This window comes from Bombus flavifrons, chromosome 17 (assembly GCF_040668555.2).
Source record: "Bombus flavifrons isolate JBK064 chromosome 17, iyBomFlav1_principal, whole genome shotgun sequence".
Classification (NCBI taxonomy): domain Eukaryota; kingdom Metazoa; phylum Arthropoda; class Insecta; order Hymenoptera; family Apidae; genus Bombus; species Bombus flavifrons.
In genome coordinates this window covers 6,540,600-6,557,946 of record NC_138458.1, presented here as the reverse complement: position 1 = coordinate 6,557,946, position 17,347 = coordinate 6,540,600, and the positions used below count along the sequence as shown (strand labels likewise).

Here is a 17,347-nt window from a genome sequence, read left to right as displayed (position 1 = left end):
CGTCTATCGCGTGCCTAGCAGGCAAATCTTCCGTTTACCTCGACTGACTCGAATCGTTGAACGGATCAGTGTTGCGTTATTGGTCGATTATACCGAAGCTGAACGATCTTCTGACGTCGTTCGTTGACCGGCAGACCTCGGATGAAAAATCGTAAGAAGCAAAGCGACGAGCAGACAGAGAACTCTGCCTATGGAGCAGCGATTTTCAACGCGTTTGCATCTCGCGGCACGCGCAAACTCATTACTGGAATTCCGCGGTAGACCAAAAGATATGTTACGCGTACGTGTTCGGTTCGAGGGAATTCGCGCCGGTCTGAAATATTTGCGCCTTTCGAGAATTCTGCCGGTTGAAAATCGCCGTCGCAGACAGTCGATGAAGCTCAGCGTCGTTCGAGTCGTAGAATTAAGCAGCGTTTAAAGGCTCTTACCTTTCTCGAGAGGAGCCCTCTTGTATTTTTCCAATCTCTTCACCGCGATGGCTTCCAGTCTGATCCTAGCCGCGGGATACTCCTTCAGAACGTCCCACATGTCCTTCTTGCTGAGGACGAAGAGGTCCGAGTAGCCCACCGAACGTACACTGGCTGTTCGCCGGTTACCTGCGTCGATGTAGCCATTTATTGGTTATCGAGATGCATCAAGCTTTCCGTTGTATCCGCTCGGAACCGATCGATCGACCGATCGTTCCGCTATCGTACATCGATCGTGTAAAGCTCGTCGCCCGTCCAACGGCGCATGGCCCGAATGGCCCGAATGGCACCAGACCGGCATCCACGTATTCGCATTATTTGCGAGTATTCCAATTAACAGAAGTGCGTCCACTCGACGACAACAGCACGAGCACCGACGTGCGTTCCTCGTTGCCGACTCGATGGCAATCCTGAATAATCGTGGTAATGGGATCTGAAACGGGATTCTAACTTACGAGACACCCGGGTATCTCGCGAGACTCGCCTCGAAACGAACCGCCGCTTTCCGACTCGAAAGAAGAAACTGGCGTTGTAACTCGAAACACGCAGCTGGCTTCCGCGTTGGAACAAGCAACTCGCTGTTGCTTCTTCTCTATCCCGACTCGTCGTCGAAGCGAGAGATCCGGAAACGAGAAAGAGGTTCGCGAAAGCAAGAAGCTATAAATCTTTGCGATCGAGCGAACAGTGACGTCGTTCGGCAGAAGACGAATAGGATACGTATAACGCTTTCTCATTCTGGTATTGGCGATCCGAATCGAGACTCTTCAGAGTTTTAAGCTTCGAATCCTGTTCCTCGAGCGATCCGAAAAATCGTCGTCGCGTATACGATGCAGATTCCAAGCGATTCCAACTGTTTCTCGGATCCTATCGTTTGAATGGATTCAAAGCTGATCGTTTCGATCTTCTACGATCGTTGATTTAATTATTCCGAGCTTTTACAACCGCTGTAAATAACATCGTAGATAAAATGTTAGTCTTGCGTTTGCCGCTCTAACTTTTTTAAATAATATTTGATCATCGACGTCCAAGGTGGAATCTTTGTTCATCCTTGATTAATCGTTTAGACGCATAGCGCGTGAAATTCGCTGTTGCTCGTTCCGAATTTCAAGATTCTCCTGCTTTTCTGTCGTCTGCCTCCTCGTCGAGCGTAACAGCGCCGTTACGGTAATTCTCTTCGAATAATAGTAAAATGTATCATTGCTGACGCGGCGTGGACAGCCGAACGTCGTGCCGGTGCTGTGTCGTTAAATGGGCGATAGTCGTGAATATGACGACGCTGAAGGCTGCTTTACACGTCGATGTTACCTAACGCGATACAACTTGAAAACCATATCAAAGCATAACCTTGGCTCATAAGCCGTAAAAATCATGCTCGACAAAATTTCATTGAAAACCGACAAACTACGTGATGTTTCATATCTATGTACTGTGTGTGTGTGTGCTTTAGTGGGATCAAGTTTTCTTATCATTGTAAAGAGCGTCATGTGTTGATACGTATATGTTATGTGTATATTTTCATCGGGATAAAAATTTGTTTTATGCGATAAACAACGTAATACGCGTAAAAAGAAGGAAAGACGAATATTCCATATCTCTTTCCCTAACTTTTTAATTGTTACACAATTGTATTAACTTAAGATCGCTTAACTTTTCCTTTGACGAGTCACTTATCTCTCTCAACAGAATCTGATTTTTTATTCTTAATATTATAATGAGAAAATCGTGAAACTGGAACCGTTCGAAAGTGTCGTGCAAATTCTTACTTCGTCTTAAACTATAACGTCCCAACTGACGTACTCAATTGAGTACGTCTCAAAGTATAAAATTCTAAAATTTTAGAAGCATTAATGCGTTTCGGACTAAGAGCGTGAAAGGTTGCCCCATTTGACGATACATATCGTAAGACAATGGGTGAATTTCGAATCACGGTTCATTCGCGCATAATCTCTTTTTTCACATAACACGTATACGTCGCTCCTTTACTGTTAATTACGAAACATTTATGTTGAAGAAATGGGAACGCAACTCTTGACGCGTTGCATATTAATTATTAATTAATTATTAATGGTGAGTGCGATTTAATTGGTAAAATGGTAAAAGGGAATAATTCACTGTAATTTATTTGCTAGAGTTAAAAGGGGTAAAATTCGATTTATTCGCTGGTGTGTACATAATGTTCGGACATGCAAAGTACCTATTTGTATTGTACGTTGGTAAACACGGAGAAATGCATGTATTTATTTCCAAACTAATTGACGAATGTCCTATCGATGACTGAAATGCAAATATACTTTTGTTCGTACACGTAATGTACGCGATATCATACATCGAAATGTTTTATTTGCTCCGATAAAAAATATATATTGTTGCAACGCGAATGGCGAGTATCGCTCGTACGACGATACAAACCGATAGCGACTTGAGTGAAATTCGATTAATTTCCTTCTCGAATCGTATGTTGCAATATAGCTACACTGCTTGTAAAGCTTGTCGGGGTCTTTTGCGCGATATTTACCTCGCTCGTGGTTTAAGAAGTTTCTAATGAGACGAGATTGTTCGTTTGATCGATACTGCATAACATATTCATAATATATTCCGCAAATCATGCTTGCTAATATCGATGAGAATTATCGATGAGAATCGCTCTCGGCTGTTCTTCCCAAGCGAAAAGTGTTTGATATAAAATTTGTTTTCCACAGTAGATCGTTCAATATACAGGAAACTAACTACGATAATTAGTATACGGACGGACATATATAAGAAGGTAATGTAATTTTCCAGTGCAAATTAGTCACATCCGTGGGCACGAATCATTGCAGCAATAAGTTACAATAATTATCAAGAGACTACGTTAAAAAATGGTAGAGAAGAATCGTGAAAAATATAATAAGATAATAAAGATATAGGTAATTAAACAGTGCACTGATATGGGCAATAAAGTAGAAAAATATGGAAATGAACGTGAGCGAAGAAAATATTTACCAGATATATTCGACTTATGCACTCTCCCCCTTGTCTCTACGCGAGAACACGACATTTTTTATTCATCGTTGACCATTATATTTCCGTTATATCGATGAGTATAATTAGACCGTCGTACGAATACCGATCGTTGTTAGAATTAAATCCTTTTAAAAATATCACAAACAGAGGACGGAGATGGATACAAGTTGGTGAAACTGAATTATCCTGTATAACTTGTCGAACAGTTCGTCAGAAACGTATATATGATCAACGATGCGAGACCGTTGGCGAGAAATTTCGATAATTAACGTTCGTTGGAATTCACAGTTGCTCGTACAAACGATGGATAAAAAATGGCCTGTTTCGCAGAGACGACTCGCAAATATTTCCTTGCGCAGATAGATCACGGGTAAAATGTATGTTTCAGCATGTCATAGAAGCAAATCGATCGGCAAACGTAACCAGAAAGAAGACGAAAGAATGCTGAAAGAGCATGTCCAGTTTCCAAATGGGTCAAATCTAAACTAGGTATTCTAATGTTACTACGAAAGCAGGAGTGTCTAAAGAGGAATGATAAAAACAGGAGTGACTAAAAAGTACAGTGACTCACGAAACACCCTTTTATGCGACCTTTTTATTTGAACACCAACTAGAACAGAATAACTTTCTTAATATCCGACCAAACGATTTCAGTTTCTTTTGAGAAGTTTGATTAGTTTACTGGATGACGTGTAAAAAAGCTTGAAAAAGAGATTGCAATTCCAGTTACGTATAGGTGGTACATGCTGAGAAGTTCATCTACTGGCGTAAATCTCTACCAAATGTACTTTCCAAATCTGCGTTACTGTCCATATCGCGTACATACGACCACAAATTCCGGACATACGATCAAAAATTTGTCCGCACGCACAGCCGGAAATTATCCTCGCCAATTGCTGGAACTGCCGGCACGAGGCAGGCCTCGGTGATATCTTTGATCCGTATCGACGTAATTCGACTCGATATCGAATTACCGGAACGAGAAAAATCTTTTTTATCTTCTATCGCATCGTTACGAGATGGCCTTAGTCAGATTACTGAGACTCGTACGATGAAAATGATACCGGATATGGCTATATTTGAGCAACAATTTTTAACTAAACTAAAAAAATACGTGATATGTGATCGGGAGTAAGAAATGAGCCGGACTCTACGGTATCGTATTACTAAGAGTTGAACCGGGTTCGGGTTATGGTTACAATCGTTGGTATCGCGCTCTACCTATTCTGTTTCACTCGCACTGCCTGGTTCTCGCTCTTATCTTCGATGCACGCACGGTAGAGCACGGTGGAGTGAGCACGAGTCCCGATCCATGTATTTGCCATGTATTCGGACACTATAGCATACAGAACAGGACGCATCTCGCTGCTTAGAATATGTTGTCAAGGTCAACATTCCGAACAACTTCTTCCTAGGCACGTTCCTACCGCTGGATGGATCTCAGGTTCCGAGGTATTTGCAAAGAACTTCGAATTATCTCAATTCGGTTATACTTCATTTTGGAACAGGTGGCCGCATTTTTACGCAGTCCAACCGGAATTAAACTCGTTAACGGAAGAGATTGATATCGTGTACGTAAAAATGAATGTGTTGCGGGTTAGGTTACAGCAGTAGGTGTATCAGGACCTTGGCAACATATCTCAGCCTCGTTGAAATCGTTGAAAGCGTGTCATTTCCTGTATCGCCGAAGAAATTGCAAAAACGACCTTCGTCATTTTCTTCGCGATTCCAAGGTACTGCAATTTTTCCACGGCTTTTTTTTTTACACGTCATCGATTAGATTAATCGGTAATTATGCAGGACAGGGGACCTTAACTCCAACGATCTTGTCCTTGGAATGCGTTACAGAAGGGAAAGCTCCGAGTAACGTGCACTCTGTCCTAGGCGAGCAAAAGTTAGGTTAGGTTATCCATGGAATCTAACCTAACCTAACCTAACCTAACTCTCCCATAAGTTACCGCTATCAGTCAGGACTGCAATCCTACGCAAACGCGTGTTGCAATTTCGTCTTTAGCCACTTATATTGGAGCAAATGCAACGCAACTACCGTTTTCTTCTTCTCACAACTTTCGAACCACGATCGTCCCGCGTTTCGGACAAGGTGCACGCGTTATTCAAGAACTTGCACCCTACGACATATCCGAAATTCAACGAAACTGTAGTCGAAGCTCCCCCCCTCCCTCTTTCTGCATAATTACCAACTGGTCGATCCAACTTCTCGAAAAAAGCTCAAGTCGTTCGGTGCAATATTAAAAAAGTTATTCCGTTTTAAAGGGTGTCCAAATACTTTCGTGAGTTACTGTATATGTTTGTCCGGTTGGATCGATCGACCGACACGACCCACGATTGATTTTCTCCCGCTTTCGGCCTTGTCTCTCGTATTTTCGGAACGCTCGGTATTTTTATCACGGCCGAGGCCGTGCACAGAGGCCCCAGTGTTATATAGTATCATTTATTTTCGTACGATATCTATTACGTTTCAGTAGGTTGTGTTGGTTTATCGGCTGGAAGACAATAATCGATAAAAACAGAGGGTCGAAGGCTAAAGGGCAATACGTGTCACGGGCCTTGTTCAATACGCATCGACGATCTCGCAACGATTTCGCCCTATCGATTTTTCTTTAAACCTTGATTCGCGCTAGCGATCACGCTACGGCCAGGTCACGCGAGGTCAGGCACCGGTCAAAATCGCCTATACGCAATCCAATGGAAGCTAATGTTCATCCGCAGCAGGTGGTTCGATCGAGTCAAGTGAAAATCTCTTGACCGGTGCGATGACTTGACACGACCTAATCGTTTTACCGATTTTCTACGTTTCATACTTTGCATCGGATACTTTAAACGTTCTGCAGATACAATACGTGTTTCCTCCTCTCAATGGAACGAATATTCATGACCTATATTACCGGCGAATTTTTCGTAATTTCAACGGAAGTCCAACCAGATTTGTTAAAAATCTGTTCAGCAACAACAAACGAAAAATATTGAAATAGAAGAACAAAGAGCGTCGTCCAAGCGTCGAAGTAACAAAGTGTTGGTTATTCAAATTCGTTGAACGCACAATAGCTGTGATGTCGATACCATCGTAACGAAAACTCTGTTTGCTTTGTTCGCAAATGTATGTTTGAAAAAGAGAGGAAAAAAAAAAAAATCAGTTTTAAATGTATTACACCGAGATCGGCAGAAACTTGTCAAAAATCTTTTAAAAGTCAATAACGTGCAATAAAGTGCAACGAAGTTTGAGACAGTAAAAGTATCTACTTGGTCCGCAAATTACTGAAACCATCGAAAGGTCCATTCAAAAGACTATACTTCCCCCTCTACCTAAAGCACTCGATTTCAACGCAACAACATCTTTTCTTAACGCGCGTTTGTTCGTTGCGTGGTCGTCGGGAGCGCAAGTGGCAGGAGGAAATCGACAATAGGAACGTCGGTGACAGAGAAAGTACAAGAGTAAAGAAAGACGATCGTTAGTAGAAAGTTGGGTTTGAAGATCGGCTCATACCGGCTCGGCGGGTTGCCCTCTCACAGAGTAGTAGTAAGAACGTGAATCGTGAAAACGTGATCGTGAAATACGAGGGGGACAGCTCACGGGCCCCTGGTCCGCTTGGAATATTTACCGCACTCTTTACCTGCAGTCCTCATATTGAGAATGCTGATCTCCCCGAAGTAGGAACCAGCCTTAAGGGTAGCCAGCACTGTCTTCCCGTTATCAGCCACCACCTGCAGCCGGCCTCTGTTCACTATGTACATCTCCTTGCCTACCTCACCTGCAACACAGATTTCAGAAAAGAAAGTTAATACAATGGAAATCCATTCGTGCGAACAACAGATAGAATCGACAGCAGAAATAAGCGTGCGAGTAGTGTGAGCGGATATCGGCGTAGTTTGATCGAACCGGCACGGTCGGACCTCGGTAGCACGAGTCTCCAGGGAGAAGCTAAAATCTTCGAGTTATACAGCTTTCGACTCTTATCGAAATCTCCGGGTAAAAGAGATTCGACAAAACGAAAATTCCATGTAAAGCAAGCAGCTTCGTACAAAGGCGCAGTTTGACGTTCGCCTTTTCCAAGAGTGTCGGAATTTTAAGCTTTCTCTTGGAAATCGTTTTGTCCGACGTACCTAAATGCCAAGGTTAACGACAGGGTAGAAGATGGTATTACGCGTTCGACCGACGAAACAATTAGCATACGACCGAATGGTGGACATTTTTAAACGGAAGAAAATCTCGCTTAGCAGGTAGCGAGGAAGATGGACGAGTCGCTGTTCTACGAGCTGCAATGGTACAAATTGTTTGATCCAGACAGGTTCGCCGTAAATGGAGTTCTACCGTAACAGAAACACGGTCGAATTTCGAGGAACCACAAATACGTCATTGGAAGCGAGATTCTTTGGGGAGGTTTCGCCTAATCTTCGTGCAGAAGGTTCTCTCGGAAACGTTTACAGCAATGTACGACCGACGAATAGAAAGCAAACGCGTACCAGAAATTTCTGCCAAGAATGTAAAATTCTACGATAACATGCGAACGTTACTTTCCCTCGTATCATATGCAAGATACAGAGATTCGATAGATAAATTAAATTCGTTAATGTCCTATTTCGTAGTTGCTCCAAATTGACAGGAAAAGGTAAAAATAGTCGACGATACACGAAACTGATGGACGAGAAAAGAACAGCGACATCCATAGGAAACGTACAATTAATCGTAAGACTTTAAGTCTTCGAATAATCTTAAATACGTGTGATCTTTAAGTATTCTTCGTAAAACGATGTTCGACGTATGTTGTTATCGGAAATTCGTTGTATCTTCCATCATCTTGCAAACCGTGAAAACGTGCATCGCGAGAGAAAGTAATAATTACGAACGCATTAATTATGACACCGAATAGACGATACTCGTAGGAATTGAAACGAGCGAATAAATTCCAATTCTCAGAATTTTCGCTCGCACCGCTACGATGTTTCACCCGCCGTGTATTATCGTACTTAAATTTTGATCGATAATGTTTCATTAGCGGTCTAGTGGGAAATAGAGCATAGTTGCTACTTGCATTACACAAGCAGTTCGGTATCTTCTTGTGTGCTACACTTCTGTGCCTGCTACCGCTTCGTCATCCTATGTTTGCTCTGTTCTACTCGGTTCAGCCTTGTTCTAACCCTGTTCCATCCTATTCATTGCACTACTTATGGGGATTAAACCCACATCAAGCGATGTCAAAGCCCGATTTTCCATGCATGTTCCTCGTACACTTACTAAACTGTTTGCCGTGAGACGTTGGATCGTTGAATAATTTTAAAGAAGTCAGGGTACCAGCATAGAAAATTTATGCTTCCGAGTTCGCTTCAAATTTAACATTCATCGAGCTGTTGCGAGAACAAAGAGACGTATTTGAAGTAAATGTGAAAATTTACGTGAAACGTCGGAGTAAAAATTTCACGCACCACAGAGAACCATGTTCGTCTCGTCGATGAAGTTAAATATCGAAGAAGCTAACGAGTACGTATATTATTATTCGGATGATATTATTTCGGACCAAGTGGCGAAACAATTGGCGAAATAAACATCTTAAGCGAGTGATTATACATTCTATCAAAATGTTAATAAAATGGACATACAGCGAGTGTACTTTCTAGTCAAATAATTCCCGGTGATACGCACAATACGTTCGTATAGAAGACATCGTTTCATCCAACCTACGTACATGTGTGTGTGTGTGTGTGTGTGTGTGCGTGTAAAATCGTGCGAATCACCGAGAGAAAGCGATTAGTTTGGAGAAAGCCACGGTAAAGACGACGTTAGCGTAGTTAAAGTAGTAACGGGTAGCCATAAGTCAGGCTGAAGTCGCCAACTGCGCCGCAGCAGCAGTGATCCACTCGACGTATAGTCGGCCATCAAACAGAAGCATCCAGGGCGCTAGAAAACGGCTGTAGTCGCGTACCAACGGTCATGCGGCAGTCGTTTCCGCAGCGATGAAGAGGCTAGAGAGAAGACGATCACCTCGCTTACACACACACGCACACACACACGCACGCAGTGTCTGTCTGTCTCTGTCCACTGGCTGCTTTCTCGTCCTTCGCTTTCGTTTCTCATTCTCTGCTCTCCCAGGGGAAGAGAAAATTATTTGGCTGGCTGGTCACGTTCGTTCGCGCGACCCATCGAAGAAATACTGACCGATCGCTGACGTATCCAACGAAAACTATTCCACGCTCGGTTGCCTTTAATTAAATCGACGATTTTATTCACTTGCCTTCGGCAACAAATCTTTCCGCTCTGTTCAAAGGTTTGTCGGTGTTGCGGAGTGGCTTGACGGTCCAAGATTTTCATCACCGACTACGTGTTTCTTCCATTTTATTTCGCAGAATATCGTAGCCACTCGTAGGACGACAGAAAGTGGTCCAACAATTTCGAAGATGTACGCGGTGCACAGTCTAAGAGAGGATTCACCACTTTTCTGGCATTTCCAATAATCTCGCGGGAAGGTGTTTCACGCGAAAGTTGATCGACCTCGAACCTGGCTACAGACTGCGATAGGAAGATTTCTCGGAAAGTTTCTTCGCTTCGCAGAAGAGCGGCGAGGTGTCCACGAGGGTTTGCCCGCGTAGAAAGAAAAGAGAAAAAAGGAAAGGTTCGAGCAAGGCGAAAATAATCGCGCCCCATTATCAAACACACGACGTTTCTTCTTTGAACGAACCTGCGGTTGCTGAGGAACGCCGGAGAAGATAAGATTGCGCGTGAGGCGGGAGAGAATTTTCACAGCAAGCTGCAGTCATCCGACACGCGGATGATTCTCTCGATCCGCGACACGGTTAGCTATTTCTCGGAATAAAGTATTTCGTTCATAACTGCGCCTTCTGGGTACGCTGTTGGCAACCAGGCCAAATGGAGAGGGTAGGCAATCGTTTCTGAAACTTCTGCCAGCTAGGGTACATATTTTGGCGAGGTTCCAGTTGTTCGTTCCAAGAGAATCCCGGTCAGGAAAAACGTGTGGCGATGTGTAAAAGGAAGGAAGGAAGGAAGGAAGCAAGAAGAACGAGGAGAGAGCAGAGGATGAAAGGAAGGAAGAAATTGCAAGTGAGAAATAGTTATACGCCCTGTGGACTATATGCAACGTATCGTGGTACATGTCAAAGAAAATATTTCACAATGGCGTTGAAATATTTACGATCAGAAAAGAAATCGCAAACTTCAGCAAAAGCCACTTGAAAGCGATTTACGTCTCGTGAAAAGCCACACTGGCCTCTTAACTAATCCGATCAAATAAATCGATAGAGGCCAGTCAAACTTAAAAAAAAAAGAAAAAAAAGAAAGAAAAAACACGCCACCCGTTGACTTGATAAACAGTTTGTTGACCTAAACGCAACATCCCAAGAGCATAAATCTAATAACATCTGTGATTATCGATATTGTAAAGATGAATTTACGCCAGTCCAGTCGCTGGATCAAGCGATTACAGTGCAGCGGTTTGATTGGAAATCGGTCCATGTCTGTGTTATTCTGCAGTGGCGATGGATACAACGCACTAGCAGCTAGCTAGGCGATTCCAGTAACTGAATAAGAAAAGAAAAAAGAATAAGGAGAAGATTACGCGTACCTTTGCGACAAATGTAGTCGCCAGGTGAGAAAAGAACTGGTCGCAGTCTTAGTACAAGCTCGCACAGGAAGCCAGCCTCCGTGTTCTGGAAGATCTCCACCCTCCGTAGCGTGTCCAGGTGCACGTTTATCGCAATTTCGGCCTTCAGCTTGTCTGCAACACGTTCCAACGGGATTAATTTAACGACGGTGACTTTTCAGCTTCTTTGCTGCGAGATCTTAAGGTCTCCTCGCTGATAAATTCGCCTTGGACGATTTATTTCTTCGCGAATGGACAGACTATAAAGCTAAGTCTAACGCTGGCGGTAAACTGTCCGCAACCACGTGTCGCAGCCAATCACCCGCGGATCTGTCTTTTTGCGAATCTTCCGCGAAATCTGCGGGTCTCTTTGCGAATCTGCCGCGAAATCTACGGGTGTTGCACGAAACACGGATGCCGATTGGCTGCGGACAATTGTCCGTCAGCGTTAGCTTAAGAGAGACGCCAGAAAGGCTATACCGAGGACGATTTCGGATTTTCTTTTTACTTCGGATATTCTGATTATAAATTTTGCGATCACAGTAGCCTGGCAATATAGCCTGTACATCCTGCAACTCGATTACGTCGAAAACAAGTTCTATTCCATGTTTTCCTCTTATTTTTTCACGAGAAATCACCGCGTACTGGCCATGTGCATGTTATTCGGCTACAGCCGGTGTGCTTTAACGCTTCGAAAATATTTACTGGATGGAGATTCAGCGGCAGATTTAACGAACTATCCCGCAGAAATATGTTCCAGCGACGTCCATCATTCTGGCTAAATGAGAATCACGATGGAAGATTTCTACGTGCGTCATATTACTGCGGGATGAAATAAGATTGCTGCAGCTATGACTAAGGTAAATCCAGTGGAATAAACCTCGATACGCGATTCACGTGTACGTAGGAGAAGAAATAAGGAAGAGGAGGAATTACCGAAGAGGAAAAGCGAATCGTGCGATGCTAAATGCCGTGGAAAAAATTACACGAGCAAAATTGATGCACTTTCTGGCAACCTTCGTCAATGCGCGAACGCGTCAAATCGCCAATAGAACGTCGGTGAATATTTTAGTTTGCGATAAACGCGATACACAACCAAACTTAACCCGTTCGTTATAGTTATTCGTAGTTGGAACGATCAAAAAGACCAATACTCCTTAATCGTTTCATTTTCTGAGAAATTTCTATGCGACTTGCCGATATAACTGGCTCTCCTTTAAACGAAAATGAATTTCTGCTCGACGATTTTTATATTCGACTAAGAAAGCACGATTTTGGGGGAAACGAGTTTGCACGTTCGAACGAATCTTTCAACCGGTCTTGTACGACAACTTCGCCAGTGGAACAGTGTACAAGAAATAGCTGCTTCTTTCGCAGCAATAACTCAAGAACTATAAATTTCTAGTATAGGTAAATAAATTATATATTCTGACTTACTATTAGACAAAGAGACGAACGTTTCAAACGGAGAAGTGGAAAACGCTTACCGGGAAGACAGCTGACAGCTCTCTCTTCGTCCGAGCATTTCTGCGTCAACCAAAGGTAGTCGAACCATTTGATCACCTTCACCTGTAGATGCTTCGGCACTCTTCTCATTCTCATGTACGTTTTCACACCATCCAGCTTTGCTGCAATTAGAAAAAAAAAGCATCGCGATTATTACAAGTCGATATTCCGTTATATCGCGTCACTTTTCCGTATTGTGCTATTAACAAGCGTGTTATTACTCGATTAACATATATCCACAGTAATGTAGAATAATATGAGATAAAAAGTATGAAATCGTATAATGTCAATCACTAATTAACGTATTAGTTATCTACAATTTTATCGATAATTGCCAATTAGTCTACTTTATTATATCGACAAGAATTAAACAAAATCCTATTCGTTCGATCAGATCGTAATTCTTTGCTGAGAATTTCTTTGCTGTATAATGCGAAATTTTCAAACGTAATAATCCTGTTCTAAATATTATACGTATATACACAGTGTGCAAACTTCGCCACTGTGCGTTCTATAGTGCAACGATTCGACTAAAAATCATGTAGCAAAATGTCGGCAAATGGTTGGTTAAAAAGTCAAAACAGCAAAAACATGAAACGTAAAATTACACATAATTTTCCAAGTGTATTTCCAAGTGTCGGCCGGCTTTGTTAATGCAAACTTCTCTCTCTCTCTCTCTCTCTCTTTCTATTCTGTCTCTCCACTAACTATCGAGTATTATATTCTCATAAACTCGTACAATTACTTATAGGATATTCGTTAATCGAACTTCGAACGCGTTTCTAGAACTTCCGGCGCACAAGCCGCTAACGAAACGCGTATCCGCATATTCGTAAATTCGTAATTATTCCGGCAAATAGACGCGACGCTGTGAAAATTCTGCAGCTCTTGCTTCGAACGAAAGCAGAACGAGACTGAAACGAAACGATCTTTCCTCTACGCCGTTTAATAGAATCGAGCGTTGAAACAGTAAACATACGGTACGTCATATCGACGCGACGAAAGCATAACATCGGAAACGTTCTATCAACGTTTCCCATTAACGGATGGCCTTTTCCGCATCGAATACGCGCATGATTTATTAATGTTGATTGGCGATATATTTTTTCCTCTATTCGCCACGCGACATTTCAGTTTCATCCGTACTCATACGAGACACTGGCAACGTTTGAACATTACATCACCGGACTACTGTGCTCGTCATCAGTGCGAATCAATGAGTAAATTTGCTAGGTGTTGGGTGACTCGGAGTCGGAAAGCATCCATCCATCGATGGTTTAACCGAGCTTATCTCGAGAGATCGTTCGGCCAAGTCCTCTCGAGTCTTGTTCCAGCGTGCTGGCTTGATAAATCGTTGACGAGATTATTTCGATGGTTCAGGTTACGGTTTCTATATTCTCGTGGAATCTGATTCGATTATCGTCGAACGTTGGCGTCGTAGATGGCTCGGTGCATGCGCATAATTCCACCGACGAGAAAATAATCCAATCTTATTGGTCTGTGAAAAACGAATTTTGAAAAATGAAACGCGCTCGCGTGTCCTTCGCTGAAACATTTTTTAACCGAATCGCATGAAAAATCCCGAAAGCCGCGATATCCGTTACCGGGTACCTCGCCTGTTTGATCGCTTTATTTCATTTTTAAACCATACGTTCCACTGTTCAACCCGGCCGCTTTTATAACGAGAATGTTGGTTAAAAAGTATTTGTACATTCGGTCACAATAGCTATACGCACGCGTTTTCAGCACGAACGAGAACCGGAATTAACTGAAAATTTCACGCACGGATATTTCGCGGTGTTTGCCCGAAACTGACGTTTGATGTTTGAATTAATTAGCGACGTCCAAATGGAAAAATATGCCGCAGAAATGTATGCGTTCGATCAACTTATGCCACAGTTAATCACGAAAGTTTACGTACATCTAGCGAATTCCGTTTATCTTCTATCAAAGAAACCGAAACTATATTTTATATTGCCAGAAAATTATTTACGCCCGCGTAATCTATGCAGTTGTTGTTATTAATACGTTTCTAATAGAAATTGGAGAAATTGAAACGTTTCACTTGGAAAAATCTTCTATCGACTACGTTTGACATGCGTACGCGCAAACACTCATATACAGACGAACGATAATTTATGAAAATTAAACAAGTGGATGGCAAGCGACAATTATCGCAAATTCCGTAAATTCCGCAAATTCTTCCTGGATAAAAATACTTGTCACGTTCCAAAATGTTTTTGGGAATGCTTTCTACGCGTTCGCCGGTTCCTAACCGTGTTGACGTTTCTACGACACGGATTTATGAAAACCGAAATGAAAGAAAAGACAAATATCGCGCGGCGTTTGTGTATGTACGTGCCATTTGTAAAGCAAATTAGGTTTCGTAGGGGAAATGGTAAAGAATGCGATTTCACTGTCGTTTTCCGTAACTGTTTATTAAGCAGAATAATTGCGAATTTATTACGCAAATTTTTATCTTTTTTCTTTTTAATTTTTTTTATATTAATGTCGACTTTTCTCTCCAGAGATAGTCATCCCGAGGCCCTCCAAGTATTTGTGGACCATCGTTATTAGTCCTTGAGCTTCTTTGCCACTATTGCCCAAAAGGACAATGTCTTTTTTATTTATTTATTTATTTAAATTTCACAATTTGTCCAGTAGGACATTTGGTAAAATGTTATATCTTAGTAGTGTAATAATATAACGTGTGGGTGGCTACCCCCAGCGGGGTACCACCCAAAAGGACAATGTCATCAGCAAAGGCTACTAAAATGGGGTTTTATAGTTATCGTTTATCTTGATATACATCCGGTGGATTCCTCTGCCGCTTCCAGCAGCGGCTCTACGTTGAAAAGTAGTGGTGATAGGGGATCGCCTTGCTTAGCGCCCCTGAGGATTTTAATATTAATCGTCTTACCCTCTTTTTCTTTAACATTTGTATTAATACCTTTATACATTTGCTGGATATTCGTATTCCAGACTGATTATAGGCACATAGTTACTTCCTTTCTTGCCAGATATTGTTTAATCGCTAAGTGGGGGGGGGGGGGCACTGTATCAAAAGCTTTGGAGATGTCGATGATGGAAAAGACACCTCCTTTGTTCCTCTTACTATTTTCAAGGGCTGCGTTAAATGGTACTACATTGATTTTACATCCGTTTTCGGATGTAAAGCCCTTTTGCCTTAAGTTCTGTACAGTGCCCCCTTCTGATCCTCCGATCAAGAGTGGAGGAACAAATTCTAGCCAAAATAGGACCGATAGTAATAGGCCGCCAGTACTCGGCCTTACTTAAATTCTTGTTAGACTTGGGTATCAATACGGTCCTATTTTTCCTCCAACTCTCCGGGTAGTGAGAGATGTAAAACAGCATATTAAAAAGTAACGCTAGAATAATGTCCAGGCCCGGGATTGCCAGGTGTTTCTTTACTATTCCATCCGGGCCTGCTGCTGTTTTATTTTTAATCTGTTTTATTCTCTGCACTATTTCCTCGGAGATAACAGGAGGAAAATATTCGCGTAATAATCCTCCCGAAGCACAATTTGGCGGTATAGGAGGATCAACCGTAGACTTTGGACGTCTGTACGACTTTATAGTACTACGTAATTAAGGATATTTCCTTTCAATGGATCCATCCGTCTAGGAAAATTGGTCCAATGATCGAGGAACGCGATCGACGTACATAGGCGAAAGAAGTATTTCATTTTCACCACGCAGTGAAAAATCTGCGACCGATCATCGCATGGATCGATGCCAAACGACGAAACCAAGACTACAGAATTAACGAGACCGGTGAGATTTTTGCAAACGATTGTTCCAATTCCAAACAATTCTTAAGAGCTTTGATACTTTCTGCGGGTAGTTCTGATCTCATGGCCAAGAGCTGTGTTAATTAGAGCTGTGCGAATCATTTCCAATTTGATGATCAGCAAGTACGTTGAGAGCGGGAACCAAGGTAGACGCGATTAGACTAATTTCCGCGAATCGTTTTCAATTTGACGATGAGAAATTGTAATTGGAGTCGGATCAAAGGTAGACGTGATTCGCCCTATTTCTGTAAATCATTTCCAATTTGACGATGAGAAATCGTAATTGGTGTCGGAACAAAGATAGACACGATTTGCTCCATTTCCGTGATCCCTCCACTTCTAATTTGACGATCAGGAACCGTAGTAAAAGACAGAAAAAGGTTAGACATGATCCGGCCCATCCTTCCGTAAACCTTGTCCTTGTCTTGATGAAAATTGTTGGCTGCCATAAAACGAGGTGTAGTATAGGTCCTAAGAGACGTAAAGGCAGCATCATAAAATATTTTTCCGGTAGGAAATGTGTTAATAAAAATCGCGTTTCGTTGGTGGCCTTACATTTCTAGCCACTACAGCATCCAGAGGCGATGCTGTTCCTCCAGGAACATTTAATTTAGCGGTGTGTACCAGTTGAGCGTATTGGTGTGGTTTCCAGAGGAACAGAAACTAGCGTATTTCATAGAGAGGTCTGGCCGTTCCAGGTCTCTGTTAGAATAAAGAGAAACGTCCATTTCCTCACGAGTACAGCTTTTTCAAATTACATGCTTCCCCCCTCCCCCCAAAAGAAATTCGCTTTTTTCGCTTTTTGTTTCTGAAATCTTTCCATCCTTCGAATCGTTGATTCTTTGGCGCGCTGTACAACGAACGTAGAACAACTTGGAACGAAAGAGAGAAGAAGAAGGGACGACGAGATTTAGAAAACGGAGGTTATCTTCTAACAGGCTCGTCCCGA

At 42.4% G+C, this 17,347-nt stretch overlaps 1 protein-coding gene across 10 annotated transcripts in view; it reads right to left on the bottom strand.

Moving 5' to 3' along the window:
• The window catches only part of LOC138188719 (cyclic nucleotide-gated channel alpha-3), a 217,346-nt gene that overhangs the window by 6,544 nt on the left and 193,455 nt on the right, over positions 1–17,347 (bottom strand). For 6 of the 10 annotated variants that reach the window (XM_069130750.1, XM_069130758.1, XM_069130752.1 and 3 more), the window contains 4 exons: positions 12,568–12,708; positions 11,063–11,215; positions 7,091–7,240; positions 429–596 (listed from right to left, as the gene is read on the bottom strand). In XM_069130750.1, coding sequence (XP_068986851.1) covers positions 429–596; positions 7,091–7,240; positions 11,063–11,215; positions 12,568–12,708 — 612 coding nt within the window. The remainder of the gene's footprint in view (positions 1–428; positions 597–7,090; positions 7,241–11,062; positions 11,216–12,567; positions 12,709–17,347) is intronic. The other 4 variants (XM_069130754.1, XM_069130753.1, XM_069130755.1 and 1 more) reach the window with 4 other exon arrangements.